Raw genomic sequence first — 22,237 nt, forward strand, 5'->3', positions numbered from 1 at the left:
GCTGGTCTCTGCCTCTCCTCTGCAGAGCTGTTGGAGGGGGCAGATCTGAAGATTCCTGGCATTGCTTCACCCAGTCCAGTGGCTGACACTTTGAGAGAACCAAAAGGTGGATCTGTTCTGGCAGGATGAGATTTTATATATTCACCCCTCATCCCTACTCAAAGCTCCTAGATGCTTCATTTTATTTTCCTCCTTTCTCAGCTGTTGTTGAAATGTGCTGGAAACACATGAGCTGGGAAAAGGCCCAGATAATTTGTCAGTCAATGGCCCTTTTTGTGAAATCCAAGCTCAACTGATGCAAAAGACCAGCTCAATTCACAGCCTGGGTAGGAAAAAATAATTCCCTACACAAGCAACAAAAAAAGGGCCAAGACCAGTGCATCTGATGGAAGAGCAAATTAAAAAGGTTTTAAAAGAGCAAATTAAAAAGATTTTCTGAAGGAAAGACAAAGTGGTGTTTCCCATTGCCCTACACAAAAGTAGCTGATCATGTGTGGATTTAGGGGACAAATTGAGGTAAAGGAGATCTTTGCTCAGCTCTGCTTCAGAGCAGTTGCCTCACAGCAAATCCATTTCACTTGACTTTGCACCATTTATCAGGACACAGCACTCACACAGTAAATTGGATGATAGTATTTACTACTCACTTTTTAAGGGCTTGGTAAAATAGAAAATTATGCTTGAGTTTCACACCTCTAAAATCAGACAAGGGCTTCAGAAGACTCCACAATGAATTCTTTATGAGTCAGCCATTGTCCCTGTTTGAATGGAAGCTTAGTGCTTCACTCAATTTTATTGCACTAAAAGGAGGAGACCTCCCATAACACTGGTCAGCCTTTCCCCTCAGGAAATACAATCCATTATGGGAGCTGGACTAATCTTTCAAAGGATACATTCAATACATGCAGGAAATGTGCAATTAAACAGCCAGTTGAGTATATGAATATTTAGAATCACTTCCCCAAGAGAAATATAAGCATTTAGGGTTACTGAAGAGAACAGGACTGAGTCAAACTGGGAAGAATTCAGTGTTTGATTCACCAGTAGGAATTCAGAAATTTCAGTATCAACATAGAAGAGAGAGAGAGAGAATAGGAACTACAGCTGGGAACACAAATAAGTCTGCAAACCAGCAGTGCCTTCTCAAAACATCCAGGGAAAATTGTGTGGCATCAGAAATGCAGAATAATCAATACCTACTTTTGGTCATTAACTTACATTTCCCCTTGTTTACTCTGCTAATAGCACATCTCTCCTTCCATGCAATCAAATCCAGGGGTTTGTAAGCAAAAAGGAAATGAGTAATAACCAGAAGTCCTTTTACTGATGCAACCAAAATGTTAATTACTCGAGAATATTGACAAGTTGTGCTATAATTATGCTTCCTTCCAGACATCAATTGCTTTTCTCCTACCCCACCCATTATATTCTTCTTACTGCTTACAAGAGCAAATTACTTTTTCCCATTTATAATGTTAAAAAGTGGAGTGAGAATTCCCTCTTTAATTTATTGCAGTGCACTTGACTAAGGGGATAAGAGAGCAAATTTTTGTCAACTATTTCATACTCACGTGGGCAGATACAGATTGGATTTATAACTGCACTGGCACTGTTTCACTTTCAGGTGGCACAGGTCACAGTACATCATCCTTCAAACGCTGGATGAAGTTGGAGGAAAATTGACATGCTCAGCTAAAAATTATTGTGGATACTAAAAGCTTTCTAGGAGCTGAACACAGGAGCTCAGGGTGACTTGATTCCAACCAGGAATACAAAAAAACTGTTTGGGACTTTCTGTTTTTAGTCATCTTTTTTAGTCATCAACTATAGATTTCTCATGTCATTAGGACTTCTTGATTTTCTTCCCCATACTACCTCACACTGAGGGGAAAATGTGCCACAATTGGCACTTTTTTTTTCCCCAGCTATGTTTAAATTAAGTTTACCGATAGATAATTAAAATATGATTTCAGGACGAAGCATTAGGTGATAAATCTATGCAGAGAGACCTGTTTTTTTTTTAATTCTGGTACATTTCTTCAGTGGGCTGGGGTGCATTTCTTAGTCCACCCAACCCAGATCAGATTTATGATATGGAGGCAGGGTGTCTCCAGGCTTCTCTAACTATTATGGTTTGTTCCTTCTGTTGAAAAAGGAACAAGAAAGCATTGCTATCAGTCAGAGCAGGAGGAATATAACTGAGAACTGTGTCTATCAATCTCTCAAATGTCTCACTTTCTGAAGAAGGAAGGCCAATAGTCTTTCTTTGAAACAAACATAAAATTTCTCAGTATTCACCGAAGAGCCAAACAGCTTATGCATGATTCCATGAATCAAAAATCAGAAAGCGGCAAAGAGGTGACTGAAAGAATCATTCAAAACATGGGACTGATGAGTGTGAAACCTCAATTACATAAACACCTTTTTGGCACAGACTATTGTGCACTTTTTCTGAAGGCTCAGGTAGAATTTGTTTATGTAGGAAGTAGAGAAGAAATGAAAAGGGACTATTTTAGACTGTGTGATATCATGGATTAAAGAGGCTGTTTGAGGAAAGGGAAGGTTAAGAACATGATTACACTATATCTAGTCTTTGGGGGAAGAGAAAAAGGATAAAGAATAAAAGCAACTAACTCAAAGGAGAGAACCTCTGATAAATTCAGGGGAATTTAAGGAAATTTCTAAGGAAAAAGGACCACAATGTAACTAGTGCTTCCTTCAAGACAAAAAAAAAAAAATAAAAAATAGCATATCCTGTACAAATATAAACTGACTAATTAGCAAACTCTGCACCAACAACTTGAATGAATAAACCTGAATTCAGTTTGGACTATCAAAAGAACTTCTCAGGATTTTGGGAAATTAGATTTTAAGTGGATGGTAAATTAGGGGAAACCTGAAAAACAGGATGCTATTCCAGTGGATGTTACTAGATAATCCCTTCAGATCCAGATCCCAAGGAATAGTTTTACATGTTTCTATAATTTTTATTTTTACTGAATATATCTGTGGCTTGACTTTTCAAGAAGGGCTTTAGGAAGGGATACAGTATCATTAAAAGTCCCATAGCACTCATATGGGGAAATGTGTGTATATAAAAACTTGAGGAGACTTGGAAAAAAAATTCTACTATCCAAAAAAAAGGCCACAAAAAAACCCAACCAAAACACTGAAATGCATGAAATGCATATAAAGTGTTTATGTTCCCTTAAAGATATTTGGTTTTTTAACATGGTTTTTATTTGTATATTTATATGCACATGTTGTAGATATGTATATAAACACACACACATATATTTGTGTATCTCTAGAGGGGGAGGAAGGGTCCTCGTTAAATGGAGATTTACAATGTAAACTATCATCTTCACAACTGTATGTGCTAGCCATAAAAAGTACCAGAGGGAAGAAAATAAACAATGTAGACGTTGTAGAAAAGTGAAATTACTTTTTCCAAAGTAAACTTATTTAAAATTAACACAGTTATTAAACAGAAGCCTTCTTGCAAATTGCCTTTATTCCGGGAATCCTTAATATTTTTCATTTAGCAAACCCCTATCTATTAGGGCCTGCCAATAACCTCTGCATAAACATCCAAGCCTTCACATTCCTAAACTTTATGACAGTTAAAAAGCAATTTTATGAATATTTATGAAGGCAGTAAATTATTAAAATAAATATAGATATTTACATAGTAGAACAACATCTTCATTTCACGGATGTGGAAAAAATGTTAATATGTGAACATTTTAAAGATGAAGTGGTTTGGCCTTCAGGGCTTTTGTTACTCTATTAAAAGTTAATTTAGGACAAAAATTATGGCTTTTTCACGAATTGCAACCCCTAAAGATTAAATCATGATCAAGACACACAACATTTTTCAAAAAATGAATCTGTTAATGACATTTCCAGAGGCTGGATAGTGAAACCAGTGTGCAGCTCTCCCTGAAAAAGCCTCCTCTGCCTTCCTGAGAGCAGTGACACACACTCAGACGAGCTCTGGGGCACAGGGGCTGGATGCTCTCGAGGGGCTTTTGCCAATCTTTCTGCTACCACACATTTCATGCTATTAGAATATGTTGTCTACAAACACAGTGGGCAACTCAAGGTGCTCTACACCACATGAGCAATTCATTTAATCACTGGTGATAAACTTCATCATCTTTCACCAGCCACATTTATAGATCCTCCTGGTTGAAGGACATCAGGAGTCTGCTCTCACCTCCTGTGAGTGACTGGCTACTCAGCCTCACCAGTGACCCCAAGAACACGAGTTCCACCAAAACACAAATTTCCCTTCTAGCCAGGATACCAGGAGACAGTCACCTTCAATCTCAAGGTGTGAGAAAACAAATGTTCTTTGTATGGCAATTCCCTCCAGAAGCTGTGCCTCACTTCTCTTTGACATTTGTTTCATTTCAGCCCCATGCTTAAGAAAATTTTTCCTCTTCCTTAATCCAGCCCCTTCTTTATTCAGCAACAATCCAGACCTTACTAGTGCCTCAGACCGGTCACAAGATCCCTTCAGGAGTTGTTGAAACAGTTTGATTTTTTTTCCTTCTGTCACTTTTTCAGCACTGTGAATTATTGTGGCTAACGAGACCAAAAGGACTCGGTTATGCCAAGTTCCCTGTCACATGAGAGCTCCCCAGGTGCTCACAGCTCACTCCACTGCCTCAGTCTGCCTTGCTGTAGGAAATTGCCACTCCAGGTGCTGGGTGTAGTAAATTCCTGAACCTTTCAGCTGCATTTGAAAAGGATTCTGCCTTTGCAATAGTCTTACTTGCTGCTTGAGGCATGTCTAGCCTTCCTCTTCTCCCACTATTTATATTAATCTTACAATGGAGTCTTGCTCAATAACTTATCTTACTGCCCTAACAATGACAAAACCCCCTTCTCAAAACCTTGCTCCACTTTGATATATATATATATATATAAATATATATAATACATTGCACTTTTTTATTTTTTTTTTATTTATTTTTTTTTTTTTTTAGATCACAACGATGTAAACTACTTTCTTTGTTATTTTGTGTTGGGTTTTTTCCCCCCCAGACTCAATGCTGTTGTTGATACCCTGCTATAAAGGTAGGGTGCAGGTTCTTTCTCTTTACAGCTGTAATTTATGATGTGGCTGGGGTAACACACTCTTTGTTTGAAAAGGTCCAGCTTGAGGGATCAGGATGTGTCTCTGTGGCTCTGGACAGGTGCCCTGGCTGAGGCCCCTCTCACCCTGAGCAGAAACCACGTTCTGATCCAGTGAAACAGAAATACAACACTCCCAGAGAAATCTGAAAATCATATCCAATTGCAAAAATAACTCCAGGTCAGATTTCTGCAAACCTTCTTCTCACAAAGCAGCTCAAATTTGTGAACCTTATGAAATTTAATCAGAATTACTCATGTTTAAGACTAAACTGCATATTTTAACAGCACATTAATTTCAGGCTTTTCTGCATACTCCAAATTCCCTGTACATTCCAATTTCAAATTGCTCCAAGCTCTGAACTCTGTTGTTTTCAATGTCTAAAGATTTGAGAGATGGGCATAGTCTGAAAGGCTGAAAGTAGAAGCTCAAAATTATTTTCAGCCTTAATCCTCTCCCAGTTTTGTACCTTATCCAGTCTCTAGCAACTACATCTATACTGCAAAAATACTGTCATTTATACAACTATTTTTCCAAATATTCAAATTTTCATCACTTGGACTTATTTCTGTAAATTAGCCCCTTGAACATGAAGCTGTTTCTTACCAGCACGTCCTTTCTTTTAAGGTGATGCAAAGACAAAAGAAATGTTGTTCAGTTTTCATAGTAATTTTTTTTACTGCCAGCAGTAGTTTATTATTTCTTTCAGGTTTTTTTTCCAAAGGACTCAGTATAGAGAGAAAGAACAGACAAAATTTTTTTTAAAAGGCAAATTAAATACACAAAAGGGGAAAAATAGAAAAAAAAACCACACAAAAAACAGCAGTAGAGAGAAAAAGACAAAAAGCATAACTGTGCAAGGGAGATACAACTGAAAAATAGAGACATAATTAGAAACTGTTATGAAGATGGAACCTCAGTGCAGGGTCTATAATAATAAGACTCAAATCCAGTGTGAGATACTTGCATAATATAAAGTAATAATAATGAAAAAATAAGGAAATTAACACATGAAAAATACAAGTTAAATACAAAAAAGTGGAAAGAAACCCACTAAGTATCTATGTATATATAGCCAGAGCTCTCTTATGAACTAGTGCTCTGTTTTAATGCGATGTAAAACCAAGCACATGGAAGGCAGAGATAAGGAAAATATAGGGAGAGGGAAATATCTGCTGAAACAGAAATGTGAGACTCAGTAAGTACAGAAACATAAACACTAGGGTGGGAAAAAGATACAAAGAGTGGATTCAGCAGAGAGATACTGGGCCCATTTAAGCCAGCAGGACTTGCAGTTTAAGGCAGTATTTCACACCAAATACTCCTCAGGAAAGGTGAATCTACTTCTAATAATCTTTCTACACCTTTTCTGATAGGTACGACCAAAGTAAAGCTCACAATTATTTCACTGCCAAAAAGACACGAATTATGTTCTAAATAAGGCTAGTTCACAACCTCAAGAAAGGGAGCAAACTTTCTCTACCTGTAAGGAGAACATGGAAAGTAGGTTTGGGTGGTCATAATTTTACACCAGACCCTGACATTCGGAGTCAGTCTCCTGATCACAGCACACTTTGGTTTGTGCTGGATAACAGACTCTGAAGGTGTAAAACTGATTCTTTTGGAGCACCAGAGATGTAGCTAATGCACCTCAGCCATTAAATAGCACATATTTGGGACCAGGCTACAGCCAACCCACACAAAAAGCTCCTGAGATGTGCCTTGTCCTCAGCACCTCCTGGTTTGCCCTTCTCCTGGCTGCTGGGCTTGGCAATTCAGACACAGTGAGTGTTCACAGGAACACAAATTGGTAAAAAAGTCCATCTCACAGACACTGCTGTTACAGCAAACTTTACATCTTTATCAAACTCCTGCTTTATGAGCCCTGATTGCTGTTTCATTGGCATTGTCAGCAGTGAAATCCAGGATCAGATCTATTGCTGGAAATGATGGGCAACAACCGAGTCCCAGCAATGACAACTGACCTTTCATGGGCACAATTACATTGCATCTAAATAATTTAAATAAACAGCTAAAGCTACTCAGTTGAAAATGGCATTTTTATTGAGACAAATCTTATTCCTATAGAAAAAAACATTAAGTGGTTATTTTCTGAATCTGTGTTGAAGTCCTGGCTGTGCTTTCTGTGGCCAACAGAGCAGGTCCCGATTTACTTAATTGCAAGATCTGGAGTCACTGCTCTTTTATAATTGCTTTTGTGAATTGGGAATGAATTGTTTAAGCATTTACTGAGCTACTATACTTCCTGTATTTTCTGAAAGTCAAACCAGCATTTTTGTTTGTAAGTTATTTGTAACAGAAGGTAGTTCCTGGACGTTTAGAGTTTAAACTTGGTTTATATGTTGAGTCTGTTATATTTAGTGCAAAAGTGGATTAGTGAGCTCGTGCTCTGTGCTCTCTGCCAGAGCTGGAGAAGATGGATACACATGCACCCATGTACACCCTCCCCAGACACAATCCCTTCTGCTTTATTATTTCTTCCAGTGATTTCTTTGTTTGTCAAAAGGCTTCTAGTACACCCAGAGAAAATACAGCACAGTACTGGGGCACTGCAAGATATGGAGCAAAATAAACAACTCTGACACATAAAAGGCACTGCAGAGTGGCAGTGGTGAGTATTGAGGAAGAATGTGAATGTCAGGAAGTCCTGACTTATTGGGGAAAAATAAGAAACTCTTTTTTTTTTTTTTGTATTTTGAAACTGAAATCCCAAACAAAAAAAACCCCAAAACAAAAAAAAACAACCCAGCAAATGGATAATTCTGCTGATGTGTAACTAACCTTATAAAGCAAAGGTGATTGCCCAAGCTTCAAAAGTGCAATTTTTTTGGTCACGTTTGTGATGGCTTGAATCCGGATCAGGTCGTCCATGGTCCCGTACTGGACATCAACGAGCTCTGCCTGCAAAGAGGAGACAAAATTCAGGCTGCAGCTACAACCACACATCACTCAGGGTGTTCCTTACCTGGAAACAAAGTTGTTTGCACAAGCACAGGCATGGTCCTGCAATTGTCTTACCCCAATATCTGTAATAGCAAAGACCTTAAAAGTTCAATCTGATAGATAATTTTTGGTGGTTTTAATTCACAATTCATCAGCTATGATAAACTACCCACCCTGCCCTTTTTTTTTTCCCCCAGTGGTTATAAGAGATGATGACTCTGATGAGAATTTCCCCTCAATAGCTACAGGAATTTATTTAAAACTGTGTAAGGGATACTAATTAACTTCCATTTATTTTCTTAAAAATAATTAGAGTCTTGTAAAGTATTTCAGGAAATGAGTGATTATAGTGGTCACTTCTGAAAATACACAGAAAACAGAAACTCCACCAATATACAGTTTTATTTTGTGGTCTCACATGACTCCTGAGAAATCTTACTTAACTACTGAAGTATTTTCTTTTAATCCATCCAAGCATCATACTCAGATAACTACAGGGATAACAGACCATGCTCTGATGTATATACTTTTATATTAACACATAGTTTTGAAATTATTTAGAGTCACTTGATCTAAAAGTGTTTAGAATGTGAAGACCTTCAGCTCTTCAGTTAGGACTCTGCAAGAAAATATAGTACAAGTTCTAAGTTATTATTAAATGTCAAGCACTGGCAGTAATGGAAAAATATTTCAAGATGAGTTTTCAAGTATTTTTAAAAAAATATATAATTTAAGAATGACCAAGGGCATTTTTCTCACATAGTCATAGCAATAAATTCTGGCAAAAACAAAGTAAGAGGATAATCAGTCTTGTACATTACTATTTTAGAATGTTATGAAGCTCTCAGGACATCATTGAGGACATTCTGGAACCTCTAAATCCCTACACGGTGCTCACATAAAACACAAGTACAAGTAGACACAAGAATATTACATCAGTGTTTAAAAATTAAAATAAGAGGAGCAGTACAAGATGGAAATTTTTTTCAGTTCAGTTTTGTAACTTAAGTATGGATTCATTGCCAAAGGCAACAGTTCTGATTTTGGGTATCCCTACACAAACTGTTTAAATTCTAGCAACAGTTGTTCTGGATGTGTAGGATGTGTGAAATTTTAGTAGATTCCTGAACATGGGTATTTTAGGAAAGTATTTACCCATAAAAAAACTGTATCTGTGTGAGTTTGCATCTCAACATTCAAGTTGAAACCACACAAAAACTTTGCCAGCATTCCTGTCTTATTAAATTCTTCTGAATTCTTCAGATGAGTTTCCAAGTCTGTAACATGTCATCAGTGCTGTACAAACCAAGTATGTGGAAAGGCCAGCCAAAGTTACAAGACACTTGTGAACAGGCAAACATCAGATTTAACACCAAATAATGAAATGTAGAACAGGAAAGCTCATACTTCACACTGTTTCTTCTGAAATACATGGGGGGTTTGATACCTAAAGAACTCAAAAACTATTTAGCCAATGTATTTTTTTTTTCCCTGTATGGCCACAGTATTTCAAAACTAGGATAAAATCAAGTTAAGATTTAATACTAGGGAAAGGTATTTTATGTTTTACAGAATCTCATGCCTCCAGTTTTAAAGAATTTACCTCAGATATGGAAAGGGTATTTACCAGGGTGCTTAAGTTCATAAAATTTTTACCTCTTTCTGCAGCTCTCACCTTTATTTTAATTTGTGCCTACTCATACGTCATTAGACACAATAATTACTAGTGTTTCAGAGGCTTGAGAGGTTATGGGAAGTTACATCTGGGTTTATTTCTAGGGATGCCTCTAATTCCTTTGGACTCAATGCTTTCCTGACTTATCCTCCAGAGCCAAAATCAGGGCTGTCATTATTTGTATGAGAGAAAGCACACTGACTTTTCCTGAGGCAAAATCAATGCCCAAATCTGTAAGATAACGAAGTGTCAGGCCATTTGCTTCTCCAGGATGCCTGTGTAGAAATGAGCTCCCTGCCCATCTACATTCATGTGCTGCTCCTCTGCACATCCCTCTGGCTCGCTGCTTCTCCAGGGTGCTATCCACTGCTCTGTAAACAACAAAACTTCATGTTTGCACAATTATTAATGCCTTTAGCAGCTGCCCTTGGATGTTCTTAGTTAATTTATGGATGCAAACTGCAGCTTCAAGAGCGGCTCACTGGTCTTTCCCAGGCAACACGTGCTCAACAAGAGGCGGCCCTGCAAAAGCACAGCTCATTTTTTAATTATGTGGAGAAGAGAAGTTGACTCCCTGCTGCCTCAAACACTCCTAAACCATGTGCTTTGCTTCAAATTTTAAAAGTCAGCCCCAATGCCAAAGCTGTTAAGTACATTCATATATTGAGAGTACGTGGAAGAAATTGCATAATGAAGTAGCAGCTGGGTGTAATATAACAGAGCTTCATGGGCTTTCATCACACGCTTTCCACATGAAAAACATACATGTCAAAGCTCAAAGGTTATCACATTCTGGAAACAGCAGGTACAGCCAAGCACCCAGAGGTCTGCACAGCTTGTATCACCTCTAATTCCAGCTAAAATGACAAACAAAAACTGAATTAAATCTTCTTTTGAGTAAAATTACACATGGTTCATCTCTGGCCAAATGAAGCCAGTAACTCACTGGAACAGTTTAAAACAAAGTAACATTCTGGCAATACAATCCAGACACTAATAGGTACACATTAAAGTAAGAACTGTTACACAAATTCTTCTTACTCCTTCCTGTATTCTGCACCTGAATACCTGTAAAGTTTGTAATAAAAAGCAGAATAGTTTGCAGTATTAATGAAATCTTGTCAAATACAGTACAGCAATACTAGTTCAGAATAGCCAGTTTTGGTTTTATTTAGTGGATTGGGGCTCACCTAGTTGGGACCCTTACTTATAATATAAAATAACATTGAAAATATACAGCCTCAAAATAATCCTATTGAATCCAGACCTTCTACTTTCTTAATAACCCACTCAGAAGCTGACAGACCATTTATGATGCATGAAGGCCTGTTTTAGTCACAACATTCCTAATACCTCCAAAAATGAATAAAGATTAAATTTCCTATTATTTTTCTTTCCTGCTTTTAGAAATGCTTACAACATGACATAATCCTCATTTTACACATACCAGCTTTTTGAAAAGTGAAACACCCCACCCCCAACTACCCATCTTTGATAAACTGCTTTCCTGTGGTAGGATAATTCTGTTCAAAAACAAAAGAGGACTCATCCTTTTATCAGGTGCCCAAAAAGAGCACTTGTCTACTTGGTTTAGCTATGCCACAGTAAATCCTCTTACCCTAAAACTGGGAAACTGCTAAAGATTGAATTGTTTTATTCATCTGAATTAGGTACTTACTCCTCCAATCATTTCAAGCTATGCTGTTTGAAAGATATGACTATTTAGGAACAAATTGTCATGTGCACTGTGGAGTTCAGTAGTATTCCCCCATGCATGAAATGAAGTAGGGGTAGGTAATAAAACAAACATTTTTAGGAAAAGTAATTACTTTATGTTAGACGACTTATTAGTTTCTAAATCCCGAGATGATGCTCAGTGAGTTGTAAACATTCTGCCTTAAAAATTCTAACAGAATCCCCCCAAAACAGAAAAGATAAACACTCTGAAAATGCCACAATCAAGACAGTCATGGATTTTTATCCTAATTTCTTCCACTTATCCACAAATAAAATCTCCATTATCAATTATCTCCAGAATAAAAGAGTATACTTCATCCAGTCATGGATAACACAGAGGAAAACAGGTCTTGTGAAGGAAAAATATGAATAACTACATGAAGCAGGTGGCAGCTGGGGTCTTAAAGATGCTGGATACTTTTTTTAAACTTTGCTTTCTTGTGAATTCTGAGGCAATTAAAAAAAAATAAGATAAACAGGTTGAAAATAATAACAGAAATATGTTTGTCTTATCACATTTTCATCAGTCCACTTGACTGAGGAGCAGGATTCCATACCAGCATTATGCATCTGTATCCAACACACTGCCTGAGAGGCAGATTGTGGCTCACTTGCCAGGGGCACAAAAGGCAGCAAAAAGACTCAGGGAAGAAATCACTGAGGGGGGAAAAAAAAACAAAACCAAAACCAATCAAAAAAACCCAACACAAAACTCAAAGGTGGTACACCCAGGAAGGGATGTTTCTCACAACCACCAAAATGAGGATGCAGTCAGTGCAGATAAGAAAGCAGCTCTCAAACTGAGCCCTTAAAAGCCTGGCAGAAAACAAACCCAAAGCAGCACACAGAATGGCTGTGGTGAAAAGTCTTCTCCTCTTCATGCTGCCTGTTGGTAGTGCTACAGTTCAGTAACCTCAAATGATGAATATATTTTATCAAATACCAAGCTCCTGACCCATATTAATGAATGGATTCTGCACAAACTCTTGGGGAACTCAGGTATGAAAATGACACACTCAAGCTCATATTCCTTATATTCTCCTATTCACAGTTCTGCATACCCACAGAAGGTTTCAGCAATAGATTCCCTACAGACACTCCAAGTATTGAATAAAACAAAATATTTAATATTAATAAATATTGTTCATTCCTTAGAATTAAGATGGTTTCTCCAAAAAGCACATATGCAATTCTAGAATCATCAACCCTCAGTTCTGTGCCTGTTCAGACTTACTACATCTGCTCCTTCCATCCAGGCCAATGCCCTTCATTTGTCCTTCAACGTTCAGCTACTATTTTCAGGTTGTTCACAAAATAAAGGCAGCAGAAACATGCCATGCACAATCAATCACAATTAAATAACCTTCAACAAGTCATCCTGCCTAAAATAAAACTCCAAAATATATTTGCAAATTGTATCTGAGAAGGCAACAGTCTGCAATCAGGACATGAGGCGAACTTTAATTAAACACATCGCTATAATTTATTTGCACAGCTCTGAAATTGAGGCTGAAGGCAGCATTCAGCAGAGCATAAAAGTAAACTCAAGCTGGTTGTAGATCAAAGCTGGACATCAACAAACGTGAAGAAAGCTGCAAATATAAGACTAGCTGATCTCTAAAATTAGAGAAAAGGAAGAAAGAGAAGGGGGAGATAAGAGAGTTGTGCCAAATCCTTTGTTGGTGTAAACTCTGTTACGCTTTCTGGCCAGAGCTGTTCCCATTCCAGCCAAAAGCATCCTTCAATAATCAGGGAGCCACAGCTGTCTCCCTGTGATTGCCACCACCAGGGTCCTGTTGGGCACACCAGAGACAAAATACCCGTTCATAACTATATTTTATATACTTACTCTATTTCTACAGAAATCTTAACATCCAAAGTTGTTTTTCAACCTTTTCCCTTCATTTGTTTCCAGGCAGAAAGAGTGGCAGAGGCCAAAATGTAAATAATTATATACCTGGATTAACCAAAGATGAGTTTTCTTGGTTACAAGACTGAAAAATGCTTCTGACCAACAATGTCAGGGAAGATTTAAATCAGAGAACTTCAGTCTTGCCAGGTGTTTTACCTACAAGCCCTGCTCCTCAAACAGATTCATGACATCTTCTCGTCATGGCTGCTAGTTCTTTACTCTATAGAGGCTTTCTTACCTTTGCTTCAATTTTCCTGCTCCTACAATGGGATTCTGGAGCATTTCAATACAATCTGACTCAGCTTACAGTCAGGAAGGGTTCTTTGTGCCTAGGCTTTATTACATAAAATTGCACGCTGCATTACAGAGACAGCTAAAGCTGTAATTTATACTAAAACAAGAGTAACAGAGATGTCCCTTAAGCTCAGTTGGATGGAGTTTGGCCTTGCAGACGGAGTTCAGTCACAGACACAGCTCATGTTCAGCCTTGCCCCTGGTGCACCCATCCAGCTCACACAGCCCCAGCACACAGGGGCTGCTCACACAGCTTCCTTTGGCTGCTGCAGGAACATTTCTGGAAAGACACTGAGGTTAAACTTCTTTGCTTCCCTGCTTCCTACAGTTTATTGCAAGGCTTTTTTCCTACCAACTCCGAGGGAGACTGAATCAAGATCGAAGCCTTTTTATAGCCTACAGAAGAGAGCTCTTCTGTATTTTATGGTTACAGAGCCCAAAATAAATGTGAACTGACACAACTCAGTTCTCTTTTCTTTTTTCACTTTATTTTTTCTCATTTTAATTTTCATAACCCTTCTGTTTCCAGTCCCATTCTTTGTGTTTCCCAGAAGGCAAAACTAGTATTTAAATATTATTTCTTAACTCATGATGTCCAGCAAGATATCCAACCAACATATTAGGTAGTTTTTTTCCTACCTTTTCAAGTTTTTACATAAAACATTGTTATTTTCAGACACATTAAACTGATATTTACTTATTTTAGAATCTCTAAGAACAATGCCTTTTGTTACAAAAAACTGAAGGACATGAGATCATTAGATGCTTAAAATACTATCAGAGATATTATTTCAAACTTTCATTAAGCAGTGCTGATTGTCACTTCACTGGTGACAAAATGTTAAATCCTAATTATTCTTGTATGTATTTAAAATTCTTCATATCCCCTCTTTTTAAGAGTTAACTGCAAGGCTATTGAGTAGCATTAGTCCCTAAGGCATAAAGTCACATTGCTCATACTTTCCTAAGAAAAAGGAGTAATCTGTATTTGCCAGCCTGCTTAGTTTAGCTTATTCAGAGGTAATTAGTCATGCAAATATACATTTACAAATTACATAGACTGAGGATAAACTAAACAAAACAGAATTACTCAGCTGTGATGTGGTATCTTAAAAAAATAAATCATAAGCTACACATGTACACAGGAAATTATAATGGTGTGATTTAAACTCGGCCTTAAAATTTTCAATCAAAGGGGTTTATGTCAGAATCCTGTCCCATTGTGTCTGAACTCAGCAGATTCTCAAGGCTGGGTGGAAGTTTTCTTGCCTTCTGTGAAACACAGGGAATGAACACAGGACACCCAGAGGCTGCAGAATTCCCTCCTTCAGTCATTTATATCACACTGAATTAAAACCAGGCATTCCCTCCTAGAGTAGCTACAAGCATTAAGCCTTTGGAGAAGAAGCTTGAAGCTCACACAAGGTGTCTAAAAGCACTTTATCCACGGCCAGGCCCTGCAGGACAGCTGTGGCAGGGATGGATCCGTCTCAGCTGGGCAGGAGAGGGACCAAACTGAGCTGGGGGAGCTCCCTGAACCTGTTTGGGGCTCAGTGTGGGCAACAGCACAACACGAGCTGTGCCCACACCTCCAGGGAAACAGAGCCATGTCCTGTCTGAAATACCAGCCCAAAAGAGCATCCTGTGACTGCAAACACCACCAGACAGAACGTGGGGCAGCAGGACTGAAACACTCCGTGTGCTTTAGAATCTAAGTAAAATCAAAATGTTTCATTTTATACCATATGATACACTTGATATTTTTATTCCTTAGAGACAGGTGCTCCAGCTTTGTCCAATAGTTTCAATTTTAGAGACAGTTTGGCTGCATCGAAACAAAATTCCCAGAAAACAGCCTACCATTTTCAGTCTTCCAAGTTGGAATTCATGATTCAGAACTGCGCTGGTTTTGGCTGGGGTAGAATTAATTTTCTTCACAGTGCTGTTATGGGGCTGTGTTTTGGATTTGTACTGAACACAGGGGTGATAATGGGGATGTTTTGGTTATTACTGAGCAGGGCTTGCACAGAGCCAAGGCCTTTTCTGCTTTCCCTACTCCAGGTAAGCTGGGAGTGCCTGGGAGGTGACACAGCCAGGACAGGGGACCCAAACTGACCAAAGGGAAATTCCAGGCACATATAACAATAAAACAGACATCTACCTCAAAGAGCAAAATAATCACTCATATGTACAAAAGGAGGTCATCCACTGCATCAAAAGAACACTTGAACTTTCAAAAATCTCAGGGAGAACTCTATTTTCTAGATTATAATAAATGATCTTTCACAAAGTACTTACAGCCCTTGCTTGGCCAAACATCATCCACTTCAACATAATCAGGGAGATGCCCAACCATGTAATGATGCAAACACAAATCTGAGTGTTAAAGCAGCATTTGAGCAAACAATTTACAGAAGCAAATATGCAGTTGTGAAAAGGAAAATGACATCTTTCCCATCTCCTGTGAATTCTGTTTTGAGTCATTGCACAGATTTATAGATCTCTAAATTACATCTGTAGAAAAAGGACTGGGGAAAAATAAGTTCTAAAAATATATTCAGATGACAAGAAAAGGACTCCAATAAAAACAGGGAATGTTCCTGAGTAATATCAAATTCAAGTGGCCCAAATGATTGACCAGGACAAGTATATAGATACAGAAATGTACCTGAGAACAGCTCATCTCTGTGATTAAACAAGAATATTTTTCTGGTTTTCAACCACCTAACACTTTGGAAGCAGACTTATTTCACAAGAAACATGTAGCGTGTCATTCATGTCTCACAGCTAATAAAACTGTACAGGGAAGAAAAAGTTCTTTTCTGTTTCAGGCTTTCAAATTTTGCTTTTAAAAGTGCACTCAGGATCCTGGAGTAGATGTGCATCCTACATTGCACAGTAATCTAAAGGTTTTACATGGCAGCACCATTTGGCTTTTCTTTCAGAAACAGCTAACCTTCATTTTGAAAATTCTGCCTATAGCAAAATTAGTAGTTCACTTTTATCCCTGTGTTTCCAAAGATTAGGGTGAAGGCTCTCCTGAACTGTGCCAAATTTCACACAGATATTTTGAGGATTCATTGCTTAAGTGTGGGCAGCAAATAGGGATTTGTGAACTTGGTTCATGTGTTCTCAGCAGGGATGGAAAAACCTGGACAAAAAGAGGAAATCCCATGCAAAGGACAGAATCTGATTCTTTTTAGAGGGGGTCCCAGTAAACCACTCATCTTGTACAGTGGCATCTCAAAAGAAAAGCTGTAACTATGTTTACATCATCTACAGCATATGGGAAAGTCTGAAGAGACTCTGGAATCTGGACAGCTTGATGGGAGGAAAGAGAAACCTGCCCTGACATCATATAATCCATTTTATTGCTTAAAGCAGAAGATTTGCCATCAGTGCAGCCCATCCAGAGTTCTGGAGCTGGACAGAGCTTCCCTCATCTTCCACACAGCCTGGAATTCAGGTCAGCCTCCTTCACAGCAGTACAGAAGCACTCAGTATTATTGTAGTAATTCCATTTAATGGTTCAATTCCCAATAAAAGCAGTCAGGGACATGGTTAGACAACTATCAGTTACCACTGAAATCCGTGCTCAATTCCCTGTCTCTCTTCACCTGTCCTGATCCTTTCGGAACAATCAGCAAAAAGGAACGAGAAACAGGGAACTCTGTGTGTGCTCTCATAAATTCTGATTCAGCCACAGATTTCACTAATAATCCACCTTCCTGCCTTCACTGGTGCCTCTCCTTGAGTTTAACAAACACGAGAGACTCGATTCAGCACACAAGAACACACACCAGTCACCATTAGCAATGCCCACTACTTTCACTTCTGCTGAAGGGGTTCCCTCCATATTTCTTCAACTGTCTCTACATTTTTGGTACCTACTTCACAAATATTGTCAACACTTCATCTACACAGCCTGCAGAGAAAATGGAAAGGTTGTTAAAGCTTACTTCAGACAGAGCGACCCAACAGCAGCAGTAAGATCATAAGGGAAAGATCTCAGTCCAAAGAGCCGGTATTGCCCTCAAATGAGGATGAGCCTGATCCAATTTCTCATCCTAGATTTTAATTTGTGACTTCACATGATTATGAAGTTCTACATGAGCCTTAAGACCCAACAGATTTCATGGTAAAAGGGCAAGATGGACAAAAACATGATAAAATTTCCTTGAATAAAATGTTTTGTTAGAAAAGTGATGCATTGATTCTTTCTCCAGCAATGTAAAATTTCTAGATTTTTCCTACTAATTCATTCCACAAAATACTCCCCAGGTGAAGATCGTGCCTGGCAAGCACTGACCTGCAGCAGGAGATACATCCCTCTTGGATGAGAACGCGGCGGGAGCTTTCTTGCATATTTAAGCAGCTTTGCTCTCCCGTAGCTGGACCCATTTCCAGACCTCTTCCATCCTTATTCACCCCTGTCTGCCCCTCCAAGGCAGCAGAGAGAGGCAGTGAATCTTGCAGCAGACAGGACTAACTCTATATGGTAACATAATTCAGTGGAAGGAAGATAAATTCCTTGAAGTATCTTCTTTCTCACGCACACCTACTCTCGGGCCAGTCACAACCTGGTGATTGATGAGACACCTTCCCTTTGAACTGCAGAGCTCAGGAACGCCAGAAATAATTGTGAGAATGAAACTGATATAGCTCGGAATTAATTCACATTAAGTCCCTCTTAATGAATGAGATAAACACTGTAACTAATATTCATTTCACGAGGTTAGACAGGAGATTGATTTATATTTCATGGCAGAGACAGCACATCAGAATAAAAACCTAAGAATGTCTAAGAGAGAAGACCAATGTATTTTTGGCTTTATTTACTTTGCACTATTTTTTATTTATTTATTTTTAAAGAGATACTTCTCTCCTGGGATTGCAGTTGGTAGGTGGAGGTATAAGTGCTGTATTTCCAAACAGATTTAAAAGGGAATTTCTAAACAAAAGCTTTTTCTCCGGACATTTTAATCCAGCCAGGAAGAGGCCCTGGCATTTTGACAGTTCCCATACACAGCCAATGCACTTCTGCCAACAACACCTGGACACCAAACTTCCACTTGCCAATGGTTGCTGCCTGGTTTGGATTTTTTTTGTGGTTTTTTAAAATTTTTAAAAATACAGTTATTGTAGATTTTTTCAACCAGCTGTATCACAGCAGCACATTTTTTTTTTCTTTTTTCATCCTGCTCTGAAAGGTTTCAAAAGTTATTTGCTTCAAAGGGTTTCCTCTGAGAGTGGTCTTCTTCGTTTTTTGGTCTTTCCTACTACCAACCAATTCTGTGTCCAGGTTTAGAGCATTCCTCAAAGCACTCTCTGGAGAGGTGCATCCTTTGCTGTTTAATACCAAAGATTTTTAACAAAGAAGTCAGACAGACAGTTTTAACAAAGTCAGACACACTGCAGTTCTCACCAAATTAATCTTACAATAACAGCTTTATCCTTAATTTAGATTACATTTGAAACCTCTCAAGGAGCCTTATACTTGCTTTTATTTTTTTTTAATGTGAGCTTATTTCCACTCTTTCATGTCATAATCTTAGAAGACTGTATTTGGACTTTGTACCACCACATCCTAACAGAGGTAAGAAATCTTCAGACTTGTTTTAGATTTTCAGCTACTACTTTCATTTTCAAATATTAAAAAATATTTTAAAAGTGAGACAGAGTTCCCCATAGAAAAACATCCAATAAACTCATATTACTACATTGGAAGAAAGGAAGTTTTAAGGTTTTGACAAAATGTCCAGTGGTGACTGTACAAGTTGTACTGGTAGGTGGAGAGAACTCCTAAGATAAAACACGGCTGAAGCTTTAACTGGTGAGATTTATCACACTACATTGAAAATTAAAATAGCTGCTGCTGATTCTTTTCAGCTGCCAGCACTAATTCACAAGACACAACCATTATTTAGATTTTTTTTTCTGCAATTTAAAAAAGAATCAAGTGAAGTATGGCACAAGAGTGATTTATTTTTATTTATTTATTTATTTTTTCTTTTAAAACTCTATTTTATTTCAGTAATTATAACCCATATCCTCACGGATGCCCAATGCCAGAGACTGCCAGGGTCAGAGCCCTGTGCCCAGGCTCCCAGACATGTGATGTTTATGCTCAGTAAAATGGAATCTGCCTCCAACTACAGATGCTTTTCTATTGCTAATGTCCCTGAAGAGATTTTAGGACTTGCTTCTCTTCCTGAAAAACAAATTTTAAAAAATGAGAAGCAGCAATAGTTTAATCAATATTGTATTTTACAGTCACTCATAACTACCAGAGAACTGAGCAGCATTTTAAGCAGTTCTTTATTGTTCACGTATGAAACTACATTTTTTTAAACAATAAAGTTCTGTAAGTAGTTTTAGGGACAAGGATTGAGTATTATATAAATACAAAAACCTTTTGTTATTGTTCTCATATCAGTTGTAGTAGTTTCTTATGATGTTTTTCTCATACTAGCAATTTTTTTAAAGCTGATATTTACTTAATAGTCCCTCTGTTGAAGGAAATTATTGTTTTTTTCAGCATAAGCAGGATTCCTTTGAGGCAGTTTTAAACCTCCTGAATACTGGAGAAATTTGAAAGAAAAAGGTCCCTAAAACACAATCCCAAGAGCTCACAGCACAAGAAGCTTTTTACTTGAAAATTCCTCCTCTGAGTAGAGTATTGCCTTTACAAACTTAAACAGAGAGGAAAGCACAGGTGTGTCATTGGTAGGCTCATATTTACCAAGAAGGTGAAGAAGTTACAGAGAGAGAGAAGATGGCACTACCAAGGAAAAACATAACTTGTGATTTGGCAGAAATTTCCCTTGGCAAGTTCCACTTGACCTGAGTGCATCTGTATTGAGGTTTGCACCAAACACCATCAATAAAGAGTGGGGCTGGAAAAAAGCCTGACTGGGTGGGCACCAACCCAGGCACCCACTGAACTGCAGAGGTGATGCCAGCTCAGTGGGTCTGATCATACCATAAAAATTAAAGAGAAAAATATTCCTTGGAGACCCATGCAATTGCACAAATTTCACTGCTGTTCTCTCACACTGACTACTAACAGACAAAATGTAACTGCTTAGAAATGATGTAATTCCATTTATTCCAACAGAAATTCTGCTTGCACTGAAACCTAAACCAGGCACCAAATACTCCTCCCAAGCCCTCAGGGTTTGCACCCTTTAGTTTTTACCATGCAGTTGGAATATAAATAATTGTTATGGTTCAACATTGCTCCCTCTCTAATATTGTAGAGAGGCTTTGCTAAGAAACGCCTTCAGCTGATTCTGTGCAATGGCATGGAAGTGCTCAGTGATCTGTTATGTCTCTAGATACCAAGATGCCTCACCTTTTGCTTTTTTTACCATTTAAAAATCCACATTTATTATTAATGTTATTATTACTAAAATGCCACTGCTAATGTTTTATTAGTAAAACATCAGGACAGCGTTGACTTGCAATTATAAAACAGCAAAAAGGCTCTGCAACTGCAGCATTTGCATCTTTGAAACCCTGCCCTTCAATGACACAAAAATCTTCCAGCAATATTCATCGGGGCTTTGTGCATGATGAACTACTATTATTTTTAGGGAACTGTACAACTTTATTTATTAATGGTTATGTGATATATGCCAGAAAACTGACAGGATGTTCTGCAGGACATCTCCTCAATGATCGCTTTTGGAGTCCTCGCCTGCGATTTTAAATTATATAACCTTCACATTGCATTTCACAGCTTTCTATATGTAATTAAAATGGAGTGGCAGCTATGCTGTAGTTAATGTTGAATGTTGTTTTCTGCTTAAAGGTCAAGTCTATTCTAAAATCCATATTCTTAGTGAGATTGTCTTGAAAATTTGCTGTGCCTACTTGGTATGCAGAGCAGCGGTCTAAATTATGATTATTTGTGGAAGAGGTTTCGGAGAAACTCTTCTATAAATAAAAGATAAATAAAGCTGCACTAAAACTTCTAAATGTTACCAAAAAATCACATGATTCTTCTCATTTGTGTGTATGTGTTATTCAACCTATAGCCCTAACCATCTGCAAAACTGATTTCAGTTGCTAGGGATTCATTTTAGCTAGTGCATGTCTCTTCAGAGAAGAAATCTTTAAAAATGTTAATAAAGATAATAATGAACTAAATTTGGCATGCCTAAAAGAATTAAATGCACACATGCATCAAGAATCCCTCTAGCTTGGTATTTTGCACCAATGTGCCATCAAAAATGACTGAAAGACTTAGGAAGAGATGCTGTGATTACTTAATCTAAATTAAATGCACTCTCTGCCTTTGGAATTCAAGATGTGCGAGTGAGTATGCTGCAGAAGGCTCATTTAGAAATTTTGCCTGGGGATAAAAATAACCTGGGAAGATTTTAAAATTTTCTAAAACCAACCCGCTGACACCGATCTTAATTCTGAAATATTGTTAAGGAAATTAACACTGATTAGCTGGAGGGAAGAGAAAAGATAAAAAGGGCGCACTAATCACATTTCCAGCACA

General features: G+C 38.0%; 1 protein-coding gene across 5 annotated transcripts in view; it reads right to left on the minus strand.

The window, feature by feature from the left end:
- The window catches only part of NAALADL2 (N-acetylated alpha-linked acidic dipeptidase like 2), a 406,977-nt gene that overhangs the window by 152,025 nt on the left and 232,715 nt on the right, over positions 1-22,237 (minus strand). For all 5 annotated transcript variants that reach the window (XM_086844332.1, XM_086844333.1, XM_086844335.1 and 2 more), the window contains one exon: positions 7,946-8,065. In XM_086844332.1, coding sequence (XP_086700458.1) covers positions 7,946-8,065 — 120 coding nt within the window. The remainder of the gene's footprint in view (positions 1-7,945; positions 8,066-22,237) is intronic.

Source organism: Cyanistes caeruleus, chromosome 10 (genome assembly GCF_971803275.1).
Source record: "Cyanistes caeruleus chromosome 10, bCyaCae1.hap1.1, whole genome shotgun sequence".
NCBI lineage: Eukaryota > Metazoa > Chordata > Aves > Passeriformes > Paridae > Cyanistes > Cyanistes caeruleus.